At 37.3% G+C, this 20,415-nt stretch overlaps 1 protein-coding gene across 1 annotated transcript in view; it reads left to right on the forward strand.

Annotated features, from left to right (window-relative positions):
- Nucleotides 1-347: 347 nt before the first annotated feature.
- The window catches only part of HOMER1 (homer scaffold protein 1), a 68,069-nt gene continuing 48,001 nt past the window's right edge, over nt 348-20,415 (forward strand). The window contains exons 1-3 of the mRNA XM_059833955.1: nt 348-515; nt 7,775-7,906; nt 12,660-12,752. Of these exons, the coding sequence (XP_059689938.1) occupies nt 7,805-7,906; nt 12,660-12,752 (195 nt within the window). The 5' untranslated portion in view covers nt 348-515; nt 7,775-7,804. The remainder of the gene's footprint in view (nt 516-7,774; nt 7,907-12,659; nt 12,753-20,415) is intronic.

The raw sequence follows: 20,415 nt of genomic DNA on the forward strand, positions 1-20,415 counted from the left end.
AGATGGAGGTTTGAAGTAATAAACATTCTGCAGTGTACAGTGTAATGGGATGAAGTTACACATATATTAATGCCAGTTAGTTTAAATGGATAGATGGGGGCTGGGGAGATGATGGAACAGGGCTGAATCTATATTAGAGATGTGTGTCTTTATCTGACTCTACAGCTGGCTGCTAATTTTTGCATTTTGCTTGCATATGTATATTAATGTACTTACCTGCTCTATGCAGCAACATATAGGGAAGTTCTTAGGAAAAATTTATTATGCAAAGTGAAATGTGGGCACAACTGGCAGATAACTTGTGTGTGATGGTATTACATACAAAATACATGCATGACTTTTCCTCTCTGTCCTTCAGGGAACAACCCATCTTCAGTACCCGAGCTCATGTCTTCCAGATTGACCCAAACACTAAGAAGAACTGGGTTCCCACCAGCAAGCATGCTGTTACTGTGTCCTACTTCTATGACAGCACAAGAAATGTCTACAGGATAATCAGTTTGGATGGCTCAAAGGTGAGTTTTATCTCAGAAAACTTGCTTGCTTCATCAATTTTTGTATTTATTTTCTAGTGTGATGTCCCTCATGTATCTTCTCAGGCGCTTTTGTCATTATCTGAGTAACAGATTACTGGCATATGAAAATAGTAACATAGCTTCATTACATGTTTTAAATGCTTCATTACATGTTTTAAGTGTTCATTCGAAAATGCTCTTTTCTATGCGTTCATATTTATTTTGATAAATCTATTGCTGAATTTAAGTGATGACCTGTTGCTTAGTTACTAATTTGAGCAGGCTAAAAAGGCATTCCCTGTGAGATGCACTAAAAAGTACAAATAGGGTTACAATAGCCTGTTTTCATCTCGGCATTCAATGATCTATCAATATCATTGGCTTCAGCATTACGAAGGACATCTGTTCAGTGCCTATAATCACTTAGTGTAAACCCTTTGTTATGTAATCTTCCAATTTTTGCTGTAGAAAATGCGAGGAATCCCTCTTAATAAAGCTCTCCATGGTAAGCTTTTCTCAAAACTCAGTTGGTTTGAGGTTGGGTTTTTTGGGGGTGTTTTTCTTTTTCATTTTCTTTTTTTTTTTTAATAGGAAGTGTAATGTGTTGAGCTGCTGTTGTAAGAAACCTTGTCTAAGAAATCAGTTTGACATGGAGAAAATACTTGCCTGTTCCTTAGGTTCTGCCCCAACTGAGTATAAAACCAGTAACTTTGCAAACAGCGTTTCAGAATACTCTGCAATAAGGACATTAAAGGTATACAGAGTGTAATCAAAAGTTGTAATCCTTTCAAGAGACCTTAATTTGCAACTTGCGGAGATTCATCAGTTCGTGATGGTTGGAACTGAAATACTCTGTTAGAGCATAGCAGTATTCACAGAGATTTTGTGGCTATTTATTGGAGGATGAAAAATATTACCCTGCATTTTTTTAAAGTATCCAGAGTATTGCTATTTTAAATGAGGAAGGAGAATTTCTATCATAAAGAAATAGATCGAAATTGGTCTCATAGTTACAGGTCTCTATATAATACTACTTTAAGTGATTGAGACTCTGGTATCAAAGCCTACTGGAGTTTTTCCAAGTTTAAGTCTGTCTTTGTTTCTTCCCTTCCCAGCCTTCCTTCAAATGATTCTTTTAGCTCTGTTAAGTAATTAGAATACCTTTTGTGTGGCTGTTTATAAATAAAGACTTTGGGATTGGAACTAGATGCTGTATGAAATCAAGACTACCAGCTGTAATCTGTAACACCTTAACTTATCTGCACAGTTTACAAAATCCTTATTCTGGTATCCACTGGGGTTCCTCTGCCTTTGTCCAAAGCTGGAACTCCTGCAAAGTGGCTCCTGAGTTAAATTGCCAAGCAGTTGTTCGTCTATTTATTTGTTTGTTTGTCTACTGCAGCATTTCCTTCACATTTGCAGTACTATTGGCAAGGTATATTGACAATTCAATCTATCACTTCTCTTTACTCTTCCTGTGATTGCTGCAATCCTAACAATGTTTTTATCCAAGTGTTAGATGTCTGACTAAGATCTAGGATCCCAATCATGATTAAGAAAACCCCATTGTTTTAGGCATCACAGCACTGCTCTGAAACATATGCAGGTGAGTAGCGGGGGGACCCATAGAAGAATATTAAGGAGGTTTTCAGCATCATTCCCAGAGAATTTTTTATTTTTAATTAAAGCTCCATCTTTTTTAACATGTTTGCACATATACAATATTGTATCTGCAAAGGGCTAAATATAAATATAAAGCATTCTTAAGTTTGGAGTGCATCCAGATAGTATGTCTGCTATATGGTATACAGCTGGGTGTCAATAACACTGCTGGCATCTGAGCTTGCAGTGCCTTATATTGTTGATTGGTCAGAGAGAAACGTTAAATTTGGAAAGGAGAAAAAGCTATGCCATTTAATTCTCCCATTTTAAGTTTTGAAATAAAACTGAATAAAGATGATTTTTTTTTTTTAAATTTACATAGACTATGTCTCAAATACACATATTGCCAGTGACCAAAACCACTTGTCGAACCATACTGGTTTTGAAGCCATCATGCCTCTCCCTCAGAGGAAGTAGATCCAACCAGGTTTTGTTGTATACCTTGGTGCTGGTGGGGTTTAGAGCACCCTGTGGCTTGGTACTGTGGACAGAATGACTTGCATGTGGCTGCTCGGTTAAAGCAGCTCAGGTGCTGAGCAGTAAGTCAGTATGTGATGGCAGCTCACACATATGTTCACTTAGACTGCAGTAAAGAAAGTTTGAGAGAGATACACTTCAGATTTGAGTGATACTCCTGTTTCTGTCCCACACCCTTTCCTCTCTTCAGGTCAGTGGGTTTTAGTAGGATTCCTGGATAAAATTTAACTTCTGTACTGATTGTCTGAAAGTCATTAAATCTTTCTTCTTGAGAACAAAAGGACATTTTTAAGACATGATCTGCACTCAACTCTGAGGGATGCTATTGTATATTGCAGATTCCCACTTGAATTTGCTTCTGGGGGTCTCTGGTGTATTTTGAGAGAGAGAGGTTTTTTCCTTATTCCATATCAATGGGTCTATGAGCCAGATTCAGCTGAGCTAGGTCCTATAGAAGCAAGTTCTGCTTATTTTTAATGCATTCTGTGTAATGTTGTTTTCTGAAGCTACAGTCTTCTCTTAAAATATGTTGCACAAGAAATGATGCATCTTGCTCTAACTTGACTCCAGAAAATGTTATAGGACCATAAGGTGTTCAGCGTACAGGCCATCTTTTATAGTCACATACAGTATCTGGATCCCTGTTGCCCGTGGCAGGGAGATCCTGATGCAAATAATCTCATAGAACTCAAGGCTGGTTTCTGTGACCTCTTGAGTAAACACCTTTTATGCAACCTTTTTCTCCTACCACTCTAGGAATCAAGAGAAAGCCTGAAAAATAAAATTTCTTATGCAATATGACATGACAACATTGAACAGTTGTTGCTAAGGCTTTCAATTCTCATTAATTATATATTCATTTCATAGCTCCTTGGAAAAATGTGTTTTAGTACTTCTTTCTCCTAGGTGATGGAAGGAAGCCTCCATTATTTCTCCTGTAGCACTGCAGACAGACACTACGATTATTCCCAGAATCCCACTGTCTTTTCTGTTCAATCTCTGGCAATCATTGAGAAAAGAAAGGAGATCAATTAATGTGGTCCCTGCCGTACTAGTTAACTCTCTGATAATTTTTTTCACAGATGCAAGATAGGAAAAAACCCCTAATAATTCGTGCTCATCTAAAACAAGAGAAGACTCTGGAAAATAGTGGTTTTCCAGTCTGTAGGTTCCATGAACCTTGTATATATTATTTCTGAGTCAAGTCTTCCATCAGTGTTACTGCAATAGGTGATCTTTACATTTTAATGACTGTTGTAAAATAAACTGGTCACACATTAAAGTGATAAGCTGTTTAATGCTAAATACAGGTTTTAAGTTAAAAAATACTGTGTGTCTTAATTATTACTACTACTATTACTTGGCACAAAATAAAATCATATTTGACTACTGCTGTATATCTTGCAGCTGTTGGGTTTGCAGTCAGTAAAACAAACAGCTAAGACACATGCCCTATTTTCTTATAGCTAAACTAATATGAAAGGAAAACATGAAAGCTATTTCATTATTCCAACAAAATCTAAAGACAACAAAATCAGTTTTCTTCAAAAGCTAAATGTCTGCCTGTCAGATTGACTCTCTTCTGTTTTTACAATATTCCTGTACATTTATACTAACAACATTCTTAAAAGTTGATGAAATATTTGACACTTGTTATACTGGTAACTGTACAGTGAAATCTGGCATAGAGGAGAGCAGTTAAATCAATACCTATCTGAGTAGACAAGACATGCTTAATTATAAATTCTAATTGTAAAAATAAGTATTTTTTTAAGCTGAAGATAGGAAGGATTCATATGTAGTATTTTCCAGAAGTAGCTGACACTGACTGTATCTGTAGTATGCTCCAGCATTGCCCTTTTTAAAAGCATACTTAATTTAGCACGAGAGATCTACCATACTAATGCTTTTAATTCAGAGAGGATTGAAAGCCCTGATTTCCTTGTAAAATTGGTAAATCTAATGAAAGGACTCTCTTTTGCATCACTGAGATCTGCATGTAGTCTTCCCAGGGAGAAACTTGCTGTCTTTGGACTGATACTGTCCACTGGAGTGGAGCCTCCTTATTTTTCTCTGCTGGAAAATAAAGGGAAGAATCACTGCAACTCTTTCTCAGTACAAATATTTTAAAAAAAGTTTTATTCTTACCTTTCTCCCTTGCAAAGAAGCAATTTGACAGTCACTGTAGCTGAGCCTGAATGGAGACTGCTGTCAAAACGAATATCCCGTTCTGGTCCAGGCAGCCTATTCTGGGTTCTCTCTTGTGCAGGCAGCCACATGGTCAGCTGAAGCAGTGACCAGTCTCAGCTAAAAACTGGTTGGTTTCTCCAAGGTTCTTCACTGTGTTAATTTGCCACCAGATATGCCACTGTCACTGCAGCAAATGCCAGTCCTGCAGGCTTTAAACTTGCCTGTTGCTTGGAGGTTTTAAGTCCCTGTCCTCAGAGTCATCTTCTGCATTGAGGAAGTTACATCCGTGACATAATACACCACACTTTCAAATCTGTGATGTAAGTTCAGATTAATCAAGCAATAGCTGGAACTAGGGCTTAAGCAAGCTAGACACCATAGCTAGAGCTTGAGCTGAGGGGAAGACTCTTTTCTACACTGTCCCCAGGTTATTTAATTTCAAACATACTGCTGTTGGCAGCTTCCACAGCAAGAGAGATTGAGCATTAAGTGAACTTGCACTGGTCTGTTCTGGGCTTCCACCGGGTTATTTCAAAAGTGGGCTTCCAAGCACTAGCAGTGCACAAGAAGACAAGAAGCATACAAGAAAAAAAAGAGCTCCAAAACACCTCCTTTCCAAGAAGTCCACCTCCCTGTCTCACATTATCTCTTCTATCCTATGACAGCCATTTTCTATGAGGTCAGTTGGAGGCCATAGTGCAAGTGCAAGCCTGATGGCTTTATTTAGGCTCCAAACCTTATGCGTAAAGGAAGGAGAATGACGTTTGAATTACCAGTCACTTCACTGACCAGGTTCCTCTATATCAAAATCTGAGCAGACGTTTTGTGGACAATTAATGCGGGAGATGGTTCTCCAGTCTCTGACCACACAGCAAATCCTGTCCTTGACCTGATGAGGCTTGTTGGTTTAAATGTAAGCTTTCAGGCATTCCAAGATTTTCCAGGAGCTGTTCACAATGGTAGCCAAAACTTGCATTTTGAGGCAAAGGTTATCAGAGAGAACTGCCTCTTTGATATCCTCAGCTACATCCAGATTTGCTCTGCTAATTTAATGTGAGTATAGTGGAGCTACCAAAGCCACTGAAGAAGATGTCAGTTTTGTTAAATTCATATGTGCTGCAGTATCTTTGCTTGTCTTTCTACATGTTGCGATACAATGTGTTCTTCTGAACTTCCTTGCACTACTCCTCTCCGCCACTTCATCTGAGAACCACCATATGCACATGGGAGCTGTTTGTGGACTTAGCTGGCCCCTCAGCTGTAAATTTTTCAGGCTTGCCCTGTAGAATTCAGAGGAAGTTTTATGTTGATGGTAGATGTGCTCCTGTGCTACCCAAATCTCAGCAAAAGCAAAAGGTGCTAAGTAAACTCCGTAATTGCTCATTTTAATATCCACCCAGAAGGCCATCTCACAAAAGCACTGTAGACTGATTTTGACTTCTAGAAGATCTCAGGCTTGGGAGAGCAGTACTTGGTCTCTCTGATGCTGAAGTCTCTCACTGTCACGATCCTGAGAAAATACTGTTATCCTCTATACATCTGTACAGTTCCTGCTATTCCAAGAATAAAAGAAAGGTTTTGTTATTCACAACAAAGAAGATGGTTTGGACCCTGTGGATTTTGTTGCTGCTCTAGGATTCTTCAGTAATCACTGGCTTTAATCTGCCAGGGGTAAGGCAGTGGTTGTGGTTTCATGGAAGCAGGAAGCGTGCACAATGATGTTCAAAAGATTCCCAACTTGGTACTGTAAGACAATTGCAGTAGGACACGTACTGACAATAACCTTTGGAGCACGGTAACTGACATGCAAGAAAGATTCTTGCTGAATTGTTCTGCTCACAGCGTGTGCTATTTTCTGGGAAGTTTTAAGGACGTTCTCTTTCACGTGGGTGTTACAAAGCACCAGTGATTCATGAAAAGGGCTGTGAATTATTTAACAAATGTGGCTGAAACTCTTAGTAGCACCAGACAGATGAGAAAGCATGCCTGTATTTCACTTCAAATACATGTATATTTGGATATATTGCTAGTCCTTCTTGTTCATGTTGGCTGGTTATAAACTATGAACCATCAGGTTTTTAGTTAAATGGAACCCATTGGTGTCACTGTAAGACTTTATCCTGACATACTTTGTCAGCTGGACAGTTCCACATCGCAGATTTAGAATATGTTAGACAAACTTTAATGTGATGGAAATACTGTTGAAATCCATGGTAAAACTTCAGTTGCTTTTAGTGTAACCAGCATATAATCTAATAGTTGCATTTTTTGTCTACATTAGCAGAAGTTGTATGCTGGAGGACGTGATTCTTCCATCCTGTATATAACAAGAACTAGAGACAAAAAATTATTCTAAGAGTAGCTCTTCTTCTGTAGTTGGTGTATGAGCCTGTTACTGCTTGTGTGTGTATAAAGGAAGAACAGATTCTTGTAATACAGAAACTTAAAAAGAAATGGTGCTTCTTGTTTTATTGCATGTTTTCCAGTGAGAATTGCATATGCAGCAGGGGTGGGGGGAATGTAACAGTGAAGCTTACAGTGGAGCTTGAGAGGCGTTGCCTTAGGGGACAAAGAAATATGCTGGTGAGATAAAAAAGGACTTTGCTAGTTCTTCTATTCTGATCTCGTTAACCTATGCACGTGCTTTAAAGGACTTTTTTTAGACTTGCTAACTACTAAATGACTGCTTGCAGTTGCAAACAGCTGCCCCCCACAGCTTTTGCTCCTTTTCCACAATGTATGCGAAAATAAGCTTTTGTAATTTTAGCTGTTACTAAATTAGAAAACCGTTCCCTAGTTCCCAGTGTGTGTCTCATTCAGTGTAACACAGGTACTTGACTACAATATTGGTATTTTCAATTATGAGCAGTCTTTAAAAAAAAAAATCAAAACCACAAAACCCCTTTTTTACAACTATTACTTTTTTTCAGGCAATAATAAATAGCACTATCACCCCCAACATGACATTTACTAAAACATCCCAGAAGTTTGGCCAGTGGGCAGACAGCAGGGCGAATACAGTCTATGGCTTGGGATTTTCATCTGAACATCACCTTTCAAAAGTAAGTATGACCAGTGGCAGCTATTCAGCTAGTCAAGTGGCTTAAGAATATTTGATTCCTGCTTGTTGTATCTTGACTCAGTGCTCACTACTGTACTATTTAAAAATAACTTATAAAACAATGTTCTGTATCGATCCTTATAATGTAAAAAAACAAGACAAAGTGTGATACCTGCAAATTTTCTTTTAACTGATGAAGGAAAGGAGGGAGATTTAAGCTATCACAGTGTATGTTGTTAACACTTTCTAATTATTCATTTGTTAGGTTTCTCTTTTTTTAAAGTTGTTCTTCCATTACAGTTTTTCATGACAGAATTCAAAGGAGTAGACAATTAGTGTTTCTTCTGTATTTAGATATCCTAGAAAAAAATTGTTGTTAGTCTTCAGATGCGTTTTCGTCTTTTAAACCACATTCACTTTCGCTTTTTACTATGTAGTGCATCAAATTACAACACCTGCAGGCTTAAAGTAAAGCTAGTGGGAAATATATTCAGTGTAAAAGAAAACTAAATTTTCCTGTTGGAGTACAAAAGTTGAAATGTTTACTAAAGAAAGTCTGTGCCGTACATGAGGGGTTTTTTCCTGGTCTACTTGTGCAGGAGCGAAGTATACCTTATTCAGAGGAAAGCAGTAACCCCTGTTTCTCAAAGTGATGATATAGTTCCTCTGAGCACTCTTTCTACAATAACTATTGCTATTGATACTACTCTGGTAGATGAGTCCAGGAACCTGTACAAGCCAGTGTCATTTTTCTCCAGATGAGCAATTTCAGTTCAGTTTAAGATTAAGCAGAGAATTTTCATCTTTGAAGTATACAAAAGATCTGGAAACCCAAGTGCAATAACAGGAATATATAGTACATGTTCAAGTAAGGAATAATGATTGGCTTGTTATTTAAAAAAAAAAAAAAATCATACCAGCCCTTTTAAGAAAGTTATTGTCACTGTCCAAGGATAGGCATGGGCCGGTTAGAAAACCATTAAAATGAGAACCAGTACATCTGCTTTATTTGGACAAGTGTTAACACTTGTAAGATTTCTTCCTTTCATAATCAGATAGCTTTCATTTCCACGAAGCAACACAAACACAGGAAATTCTGAATGATACTAATACTGCACGTGCGTTTGTGCACCTATCATTGCTTCAGTGAACTTGGAAACTTTGTCACTTACTTAAATTGGTGTGTATGTCCTAGAGGCAATTGCTTACCAACGTGGTAATAACTTTTCTTATTATTTCAATGTATTTAGCATAAATAATGATTTAGTTTACCTCTCTCACAGTCTAGTTTGTTTTCATTAATCATAGAATGCTTCTTTGGAGGCAAAGTATCATGCTGTAGTCATGTACACTCTGTGTCTGCCTGATTTTAAACACTGGGTTATCCTTGCCAGTGAAAATATTTTAAGTTTTTTATCTGTCCTATCCTTGACTCTTTTCTTGCTATCCCCGTGTGGTACTTACTGCCTTCTTAATTACAGTTTTTCAAATCCCATTCTTTCAGTGCCTTCAAACGGACATCTAAGAGTTTTAAGTATGCCCTTGGCTTGAAACTTTATGTTGCTGTTGAAAAAATAATCTGAAAAGCTACAGTAGATATTTTATCTTAAGTACTTATTTGATTAGCAGTTACTCAGATTGCTGTGTTTTAAGAAGGATACTCAAATCTGTTGAGAAAAATACCAAGTCACAGACCTTTCTGAAGCTTACAGTGATGAATCTTCAGGACCTTTTCAGCAAACTGTTCCTGTTGTAGCGTATCTTAATTATCAAACTGATATTCATGTGAGTTGAAATTGCTGATCATTGCTACTAAAATTCATAAAGGTAAACCTTCTTGTGTTATTTTAGAATTAACAAACATATTTGATGGGGGAGAGGAAACTTTTCCTTAGATTACAGTCTGTTCAGTCACTAAAGTTTGTAGATATATTGGTCTTGGAATCAGAAAAGCTGAATTAGAAACCCTGGATCTGCTGTGCAGCTTTAGAGAAATCACATCTATATTCTCTTTCTTGTCTTGTCTCTCTGCTCAGATTACTAACTCTCACTTCTGTGCACTGGTATTGTAGTCAGAGTAGCACTAGCACTCTTTGGTACACCTAGCACTGTAGGACATAAAATCTTATTTAGGGCTCAGGGTACTGCTGCATATTAGTAATAGGGCTAACAAATGAACTGTATTAATGGATTTGTTCAGAAACAGGTCTTCTAGGAGTTGCCTTAAAAATTGATTCTGGAACTTCTTTTCTGTATTTGATTTATCAGAGACCTTAAGTGAGCAGTTCTGTTGTATGTAATTTGTTTTGCACTAGTGCCTCTGGGCCCCAGTGAAATATTTCAAGTTCCAGGTAGCAAAAGGCAGCCTGCAACCGCAAAAAACTCAGTCTAGTCTGTGACTGATTTCAACAGATTAATGAAGTAAATAATCAGAGCAGGTAGAATAAACTGTTTATTCTCAGATTATTATCTAAATAGCTTACAGCAAATGTTTGACTTTTGGACTGTTTGGTTTTGGTTCATGTGCCTTTGTCCTTCTAAACTAATTACTAGGGTTGAGTGCAACAGCGGTAACCTCTTTCTGTACAATTACTGTGACTGAGAATTAGCGTAGTGAGAATATCTGATAGAAAAATAATGGCACTCTAATCAACTTCACATACAAACAGTATAGAAGAAAATTAATTAAACAATTATTTATCTTCATTAGACCTTTTCTTAATATGTTAGACCACAAATTCACCTCAAGATTGTTCCATCAGAAGTCAGTGATACCTGAAAGATGATTCCTATGTTGAAGAAGATTCCTTTCTCAGGAGCAGGATTTGCTAGCAGAGTCCCTCTTGCTCCTGCAGTAGGAGGAACAGGATGTCCCATGATTTTCTGAAAAAACTGAGACAACTTTCTCATTCAGAATATAAGTCTGTGCTTTTGTTAGTATCCTGATGTATGAGAAGAAATACTCCTTTTCAGTTTTGCTGTCTATCTTACCTTTTTGAATTAGTTGACCTGATTTATTCCATATAACTTGACAGTATGCTAAATGGCAAAAGTGCCACCACAGATACTTATAAGAGCCTCTTGTAGTCTCCCTGCACAATTTTTCATCTTTTCCTTAAAATATTGATCCTCCAGAGTACCTTTCCTTTCATACCATGAGATCTTATCTTTGTTACTCAGGAATTTTATCAAGAGATTGCTGTTATCCATCACCTGACTATCTCAAGGAATTCTAGCAAATTTGTGAAAGTTTCTACTACATTAGCCTTGTAGGCTCTTTCTTAGAATGTTACTTATTTATTACATTTATTTTCACAGTTTCTACCACTGTGATACAGAAGATCATATTTACTGCCTTGTATGTCTTCAGCCATTTATTCTAAACCTCAGCATCATGTTCTCCGTTTACCAATCCTCTGGTCTTAAAGCTGATTTAAATAGTACGTTACCCATCAGATATTGAGGTCTATGTATAAGTGTTAAATAAGTATCATCTAGTTCTGGTCATCTGTTGCCAATTTTATCATCTGTTTTGAGACTGTTTTGATGTTGGATTAGACTTTCAGGGTGGTATCTTTTGTCTCCTTCTATATTCAGGAAATGTATGCTTTTAAATAACCCGACAGGTGAAATATAGGATACAAGTGGAGAGAAATGATATTTCCTAAAATACTAATAGCTTACCAGGAGAAGAAGTTTAAAGACAGTAAGGTTTTTTAGGTCTTGCATAGCAACCGAAGTTCTGATTGAAAATAGTTGAGGAGATTGTGTCACACAAAGGGTAGCCTTCGTCCCTTCTAAACACATGCAGTGCAAAACAATTTCTTTGTATGCTGCTGATGGAGAGATTTAGATGCTGTTGGTGAAGCTTCCAGTGTTTTTGCAGAATCATTTCATCTTAAGCTGATCATAATAAGATAATGTTCTGTATAAAAGCAGTAGGAAACAAAAACAAATGCTTGGCTACTGTAGCAATTAGTGTAGTGTCAAGCTGAGAATCTATGAAGCCAAATTTTTCTCTAGCCAGAGAAACTAGGCCCTATTCTTAATAAATGGATTTAATCTCTGAAGTTGAAGGGTGCATTATTTCTAAATTGCTACTTTAGTTATTTTCTGGAAGAGGTACATGTAGCATAGGAGATCAAGCTTCATATGGCAGTTCAATGTGCAATTCTTTAATTTAGTGTTCAGTATATAGTTCAATGAATTTGTTCTTTAATTTGATTGATGTTGGTGAACAACCAAGAAATGAACTTGACTCAATATTCCCCCTGCTGCTTTCCTAATCAGCTACTGAAATTATAAATGCTATTAAAATTTGGGAAGAAATCAGTGTTGTTTCAGTCATGAAAGACTGAAGCCCATAGAAAGCTCTAGGCTGATAGTGACCACAGTAGGCTTCAGAAACAGGTGATTTGTTGTCAGGAGGAGAGTAAAACCTGAATCTCAAAGCAGCTGTGTAAGGCAGCTTGTCACTATTATTCGCCATCTCTGAAGTGAGTTTTTTTAACACTATCAGCAACAAATCAAACTTTTGCATCATAATTTTCCTGACAGTGTACATTATGTCTGAAAGGTATATCACTGTGTAACTCACTTAAATGAGTGTCTAATAAGGAGGAAAATTAAAAAATTCTACTGGCAGTATTTGACTTTGTAAAATGTTAAGTACAGCATTCTGTTCTGCATGTAATGTACTACTTCACGCCTACTCTTTCTTTTTTTCTTTTTTTTTTAAACATATGTACCTTCAGTTTGCTGAAAAATTTCAGGAATTCAAAGAAGCTGCACGACTAGCAAAGGAAAAATCCCAAGAAAAGATGGAGCTAACAAGTACACCCTCTCAAGTGAGTCTTACTGCCTGATTCAAGCCTAGTGTACCTTGTATCTGTGCTACTTACTGTATTGTATCTTACACACACATGTTGCATTGAAAACGAACGGGATATTTCCCAGTTACCCTGAATCCTCTCAACAGTCGTCTAGAAGTGTCAACAAGTCTAAGAATACATATTACATACACTACGGAAGTGTCGAAAGGACTTGCTTTAAAGTAAAATTGGCCTTTTGTTTATTCCCATTCCTTTCTTCGAGCTTTCCCCAGAAAATGAGTAAACATGGTGAGTAGTTATGTAAGTAAAAATATAGTAAACACCTTTTGTGTTTTTTCTTACTGTATCTATGAAAATTCAGGCAGTGCACTGTAAAGGACTTTTATAGAAGAATCATTACAACAAAAATAACAGTTAAAACGGCAAACTATTTTTACTTATTTCCCACTACGTAGTATTCACTTGTGAAATGTGTTGAATGAAGATGACAGATTCACATGCTGGTTCTGGAGTTTTATTACAGTTAGCCATGATGTAAAAGTAGTGTTTATAAAAGGTATCTCAAAACATGAACTGGGTTTATATAGGCCTAATAGGAGGATAAATTAATATAGTCACATTTACATTAGTCATGCCTAAAATTAATTTACTTGAAAACGACTACTTTGAATTTGCTTTGAAAAAAGAAATTGTATGAGGCTTTTATGCCCCTCCACTCCTGCCCCGCTCCCCCCCACCCCCACCACCGCCCAGTGTTTCTGGCTCTGTGTGTAGCTATTTGCTTTGTTTTATGCAATAGCGAAGACAAAGGCAATTCCTTCTCTTGGAGGATGAAGCAGCTTTAAAACTACAGCAGGAGTTCCTGAGTTGAGTAGGATTAATGCAGCTGAGTCTTTTTTCTGGGGAGTCTTCATTCATTGAATCAGTGCGTCTCTTGGGTGCTTTGCACTGTAATATGCTCCTGATCTTTGATGGAACAAGGGTGGTAGGCAGTTTGCAGCATGCTGTACGGAAAGTTTTATTGCCACCAGAAAACTACATCTGGTGTCCTTCCAAGAGAAGTCAGTGGAAACCACAAGAATATACACAGTGAACCAACCTCATGTTGTTTTCCCCGTAGGCATTTTGCCCAAGTGCTAGGTTGGCTTTTGCTATTAACAGGAAACTGCTTGCTCTACTGTAACAGGAGAAAAATAAGGCAGTCCTTTTTTATTAGTTTTCTTGACTGTCTCTAAATTTTTTATAAATTCCATAAATAAACACAGAGATAATGGAAGTAGGTATTTCAATATTATGACCTAATACGCACTTGGCTTTAGAAACAGTGAAGTGCTTCAGCCAGGCCTCTAGTTACTTGGTATTATAGACAAAACAATTACTCTGCTTCTCTTTTGACATGTTGATTAATAGTCTGGACTCAGAAGTTAAATCTGACACTGTCAAATGGAGTGACTTCTTATTTGGTTTGAACGTGAATTTGAACTACTCACTCAGAGACAAGATACTTTCGTCTAGCAGCTGCCCAAGGTTAAAGCTTTCTCTTAAACTATATGAGCTAATACTATTGTTCATTTTCCTGTGCAGATTTCCTTTTATACTTGGAACCTAACATTTTATACTGTAGGCAGTTACAGAAATGTTACCTTGAATGATTCTATAATGCACGTTGAGAGCTGCAGTTTAATTACTGCACACTTAAGAATAATTTCATATTCAGGCCTTACTTTTCATCTCTTGGCTTTTCGCTGTGTTGATAAGTTAGTGTATTATTCTGAAAGATACAGTTAGTGCAGTTGCTGACACATCAGCATAATAGTCTTCACATACTTAATGCTTCTCATTAGTTCCCCAGAGAGAAGGGAGTTGAATCAGGAACTTCGGAGTTTGGAGCAGATGAGAAGCGATGGCTTCATGGCAAACTGCAGCAGTTCCACGGTGCTGGGGCTCATTCAAAGAGATTTATGATGGGGGAAAGATGGGTGCTTGGTAGTGGGGAGGGAAGGTGGCACCCTAGAGACATTTGAAGGAGCACATTTTGATCATCTGCCAGAAAGTGGCTGCAAGGCAAATAATTCATGTGTTGCCTTTCTCTGTAGTTTTACAGCTCTTCTTTCCCTTTTGCATAGTGATCCTTTGCAGAGAGGGAGAGTAAAAGAGGAGGAGATGTTTGCAGTGGCCAGTCAAGACTTCACAGGAACCTGGCTTTTTTAGGAAGCTTTGACAGGAAAGGCATTGGGAGGTAGCATGTGAGTAGTGAGCTCTATAATGGTAACCTAGTTAGCTACAAGTGTCAATCCCTCTGCTGTCTTAGACTTGCAGATATCCTTCTACATTAAATTAATAATAGGTAGGAAGACACTGCATATGAAAACTAGAAAATATACATGTCAAACTTAAATTAAATGTTACATTTCTCTTGGTACTGCTTTAAAAAATGCCCCTATTATTTACCAGTTAATTAAAGTACCAGATATGGTACATTGCCCTCCCTCTCTGCTACACAATCCTAAAAGAGATAAAGTTCATGTACTTTTTTCTGCATTCAGTATGTCCCTACAGATCGAATCTTTAAAATACCTCTCTTTAAAATAAAGTAGAGATATTAAAATACTTCTACAACTAGAGTAACAAAACCCTGCACAAGGTATTTGCTGTTCACTATTGTTTGATGTAATCCTGCAAATACTACTGGTATGTGTGAGTTTCAATTCTGAATGTCCTGCAAAAACTTATTGTGAAACTAAGGAGAAATAGAAAACAAGAGATAACAACAGAAATATCTCAGAAATAGAACATGTGTTTGTAGTTCAAGTACTTACCAGAGTTAGCCATATTAAAACTTAAGAACAATCTTACCTAAAATCGACTGCTTCTGTAAGGTGTTATGAGCTTTAGCTAAGTGTTGGTACTATTCGGCTAGAAATTTCCACCAGAAAAGTGCCTCAAAGGCCAGGAAGTAGTATTTCCATATTGAGTATTTTTTGAATATACAGTTCCATCTGATGGCATGTATTCTTTGGCTTTTTTGTGTGTGTGTGTGTGAGAAACATGTAGTAGAAAGAAAACAATACATAGTCTGATTTGCAGTTACTTAATAGCAGGAGTTCCTTTCCCCCTAAGCTATGCTGCTGCTAATTTTAAACTCTGTATTCTTACTGTTTCTTTAATACTGCCTGTTATCCTCCAATTTACCAGCAGGCTTTGCTTTAATTTCCCAGAATATCAGACAATATATAAAATCACCATTTACCTTGACTGTAAAAAGAACTTAACTTGTTCAGAGAAAGACAGTGGCCTGGACCAACAAATTACAAGAGAGATGCTGCTTTGTTATGTGTAAGTCCCACTAAGTGCGTGGTGCTTTCTTGAAATGAAGAGGAAAGCATTGTTTCTGTGTCAGAGAACTTGTACTTTCGACCCATCTGTATTAAGGTGGATTCATATAATAATACACACTTTATCTATATCTGGTATGTCTGGAGGCTTCAGTCTGGAAGGAAGTTGTCTGTTTTGGTGCTTCTAAGACCACCTATGCACATAGGTACCCCATCTGATGTCCCTTTAACTCAGCCTTAGATAATAAAGCTTTGCAATGCTCTTATCTTGTTTATACAAAACTAAAATACTGGCTCCCCTGCTCTGCCGCCTCCTATTTCCCAGACCCATAATTTAATATAGGGAATTATTTTGCTTATGTCATAAACTCATGGATCGTACAGTGACAAGTCACCCGTGGTCTATTTTCAGTTACAAGCTTGCCTGTGCACTGAAAGAGCAACTTCAATCTGGAGTTCACTGAGCCACGTGAAGTAATAGCCTGAAAACTGTGTCCCCTCACCTTTTTGTTTTTCTTTTTTAAACTAACCTTAATTAGGTTCAAGTACAGAACCTTTTAGAGCAGTTTGTGTGGTTTGCAGTCTCACTCCATCAGTCTTACAACCAACTGGAGTCTGAAATGCAGTTCTTTTTCTGTAAGCAAGTATCTGTCCTCAGATATTTCTTTTGACCCCGGTCATTTCAGATTAAGACATCTGTTAATTTCTGAAATTGTGTGGTGAGTAATTTACTGAAAATAGTCATCTGTGATTCTGAGCCCCTCCTATGCAGATTATTAGGAATAGCTATTGCCTGAAAAGTTTTAGGATCACATTTTTTAGTGCAAGGAATGCGTTGGTTTTCGCAAAATGGTCATGGTTTATCACCTGTTGGCTTTTTCTCTGTAGAAGTACAAAATTTACGTACAAAGCTTGTGGGAAAAGTAACTTTCTGGGATGTTATGTGAATTTCTATACTGGAACAAACCTTTTACGTGCATTATGGTATCTGAATCAGTAGCTGCCAGGCTAATGCCATTGCCAGTCAGTACTGAACAGAGAAGCACTACGAAGAACAGCAATGCCAGGGAAGTGTATGGAATACTTAATAAGAAAACAGTATAATACTTAGTAAGAAAACAGGCTGGAATTGGTTTGGTTTGTTCATGATTTTAGAGCCACCTACACCTTTTCTTCTGTTCCATATTTAGTCACTATTAAAAGGTGGCTTGATCTGTGCTGTGAAGTCTGCTTGTTTTACTTTAACGACTCTTTTGTGAGTGTATGCATTTTGTTTATAAGATTTTTAAAATTAAGGCATCTTTTGATGAATCCCCCTCTGTTACGTTTAGTTTGTGTACTGTAGGCACTGTCATTATTATACTGTTTGGCATCACCAGAGTCCTGCATAGTCATTAGTAGGACCAGAGCTCCTTCAGACAGTGCAGATCTCTGACAAACTCTTAAAAAAGCAAAATATACCTGAGCCAGACTCTCACATTTACTAATTATTATTAGAAAAATGCTAAACCTCAGTCCATGTGTAAGTCCAGGACTGGTGACTTCGCAGTGTCACAGAATCATTAAGGTTGGAAAAGGCTGGTAAGATCAAGTCCAGCCATTAACCCAACATCACCATGCCCACTAAACCGTGTCCTGAAATGCCACGTCTACACGTCTTTTGAACACCTCCAGTGATGGTGACTCCACCACTTCCCTGGGCAGCCTGTTCCAATGCTTGACCACTCTCTCAGTAAAGAACTTTTTCCTAATATCTAGCCTGAACCTCCCCTGGCGCAACTTGAGGCCATTTCCTCGTGTCCTGTCACTTGTCACTTGGGAGAAGAGACCAACACCCACCTCTCTGCAACCCCCTTTCAGGTAATTGTAGAGAGCGATAAGGTCTCCCCTCAGCCTCCTCTTCTCCAGCCTAAACAACCCCAGTTCCCTCAGCCGCTCCTCATAAGACTTGTGCTCCAGACCCCTCACCAGCTTCGTCGCCCTTCTCTGGACACTCTCCAGCACCTCCATGTCCTTCTTGTAGTGAAGGACCCAAAACTGAACACAGGATTCGAGGTGCGGCCTCACCAGTGCCGCAGACTTGAAGTTCAATATCCTCCAGAAACCCATATATGATACAGTAGTGGTTTTATACCACATGAGAGCTGTTAATCCTTTCTTCTCAAATGCATGAAATACCTATTTGTAGCTGTCATGAGTGGGAAATACCAGGCATTAAAATATATAATTGATTTACAGGAAGACTTATAATTTTCAATTTAAGCACTGTTTTTTCCATAGTGTCTATACAGTTGAATGTTAGAATTAAGTTAACCTGCTCTTGCAACTAGAAGAGAAGCGTGAAAATCTCTTTTTAAGCTGACCGCAATTTCTTCCTCAAATCCGTAAAGTCTGGAGTGGTTGTGTGAAGCTATAATGGTATGGAATGAAAACTTCATTACGTATGGATATCTCACAAAAATGTTTCTAAAATTCTTATACTCTAATTAATATAAAATGGGAACGTATTATTTGTAAACATTTGTAAAAATTTTGTTCAGTGTAAGTGGCTTTTTCTGTTGTCTTTGGTGCTTTATTCATAACCAGCTTCATTACAGTTGACTGCAAATAAATTATTTATCAGGCAGGGATAGTTGTGAGTGTGTGAGAGTACTGATTAACCTGTATTATGGGTTGAAGAAATACATACTAGAATCTGATACTTCTCTTGTACATACGAAATAAGCCCCTCATGAATTTGCAGGCAGTGAACCTTTAAGTATTACATAGACTGTGATGTTTGTCTGCATTAATTTTTGTCACTTGAATTTCATTCACATTAGAAGTCAATGAGAGTGCTTTACTGAAAAATAAGCCTAGATGGAACTTGCACAATTATTTTTCTTCTAGGAAATAATTTTTATGCCTTCATACTTAAAACATTTTACTAAGTAGGCTCTGGCTTTATGTATCTAATAATAGTGTTACAGGAATTTTAGCTTAAAGGTACAAGCCATCCAGATTTTGTAGAATATCTAGTGTAATTTGGGAAGAGGGGGAGGTAAAAGAGAAACTTGGTCCATAAAGGCTTTCATTTAATGTCAGTGGAAGCTGTTTATCAAATCAGAGGATAATAATAGACAAAACCATATAATTTGTATAAAGTATTTCATTTGCATGATTATCTTGCCAACTCTGCTCTCCTTTCACACTTAGTTTCAATTCACTTTCAGTTCAGTAAAATTGTTGTGTAAAAATTAAGATTTAATTTTGACTTTTACAGTATTAACAGTTAAGATAATAGTTTTGAATATAGAATAACAAGATTCTTCCTGGAAGTAGGTAACAATTTGCATTCATATAATAAAAAAAATACATTTATACTATAAATAACAGTTTATATCTGTGGAATTAAATCAGTGTAATCTAATTATTTCTGCTTTTTAATCAGTAGGAATTTAACAAGAAGGTGCAGAATGGAGACACAGGTGCATGTGTGTTGTATAACTTGATGAATGATAAATCTAATAGAACTTGAAGTCAGTATTAAAATGTATCACCCACTAATTCCACTTGTAGTGTGAGATACGTATCTCTCACTATGTGAGAAATATCGCAGAATAAAAGCAAAATTTTGACAATTGTTGTGCTGCAAATGCTTAATGTAATTTAAAATGCAATGAAAATGTTGAACAGTATTTTTGGTTAAGGGACACCAAAAAGTTGTGGAAGGTGTTGATGACAGCTAGATGTTACTTTCTTTAAAAGAACTGAGTTTTTGCATCTAGTTAAGTCTCAAAGTCGAGGACAACATTTCATATAGGTGGAGGATCAGATTCAGTATTGGCTTTCAAAAAGCCTTATCCTTGTAAACTAGTTGAAGGCTACAAGTGCAAGCTCAAAATTAAACCCTGATCCTATAAGATCATGACCATCTTCAGATACTTTGCAATTCCTTCTGAGATAGCTGTTCTTCAGCTTCCTATGCAGAGTGTCAAAGAGCTGGGAAGAGGAGCTGCTGTCCTTCTACAGACTGTGCTTGTACTTCAGTTTAATAACATTGAATAGCAGTTTTCACCTGTTCCCCATGGAGATGGTAGAAGGCTGTGTGGCCGTAGGAGATGCTTAGCTTTTGGAAATACCGTAATTCAACCAGTCCTCTGCTGTATAGACACCCCTCCATGACATCCATTGAACTCTACTCATGAAACTCTTCTTAGAGTTTAATGTTACCACTTGATTACTAAAAGTCTGCTAAGACATTTTAAAATTGAGATGAGCTACTTAGCTTATATGACTTGCTTATCTCCTTCATGACTTGAGAAAGAATACAATAGGAAAGAGAATACTAAAATTAAACCCCA

This window comes from Gavia stellata, chromosome Z (assembly GCF_030936135.1).
Source record: "Gavia stellata isolate bGavSte3 chromosome Z, bGavSte3.hap2, whole genome shotgun sequence".
NCBI lineage: Eukaryota > Metazoa > Chordata > Aves > Gaviiformes > Gaviidae > Gavia > Gavia stellata.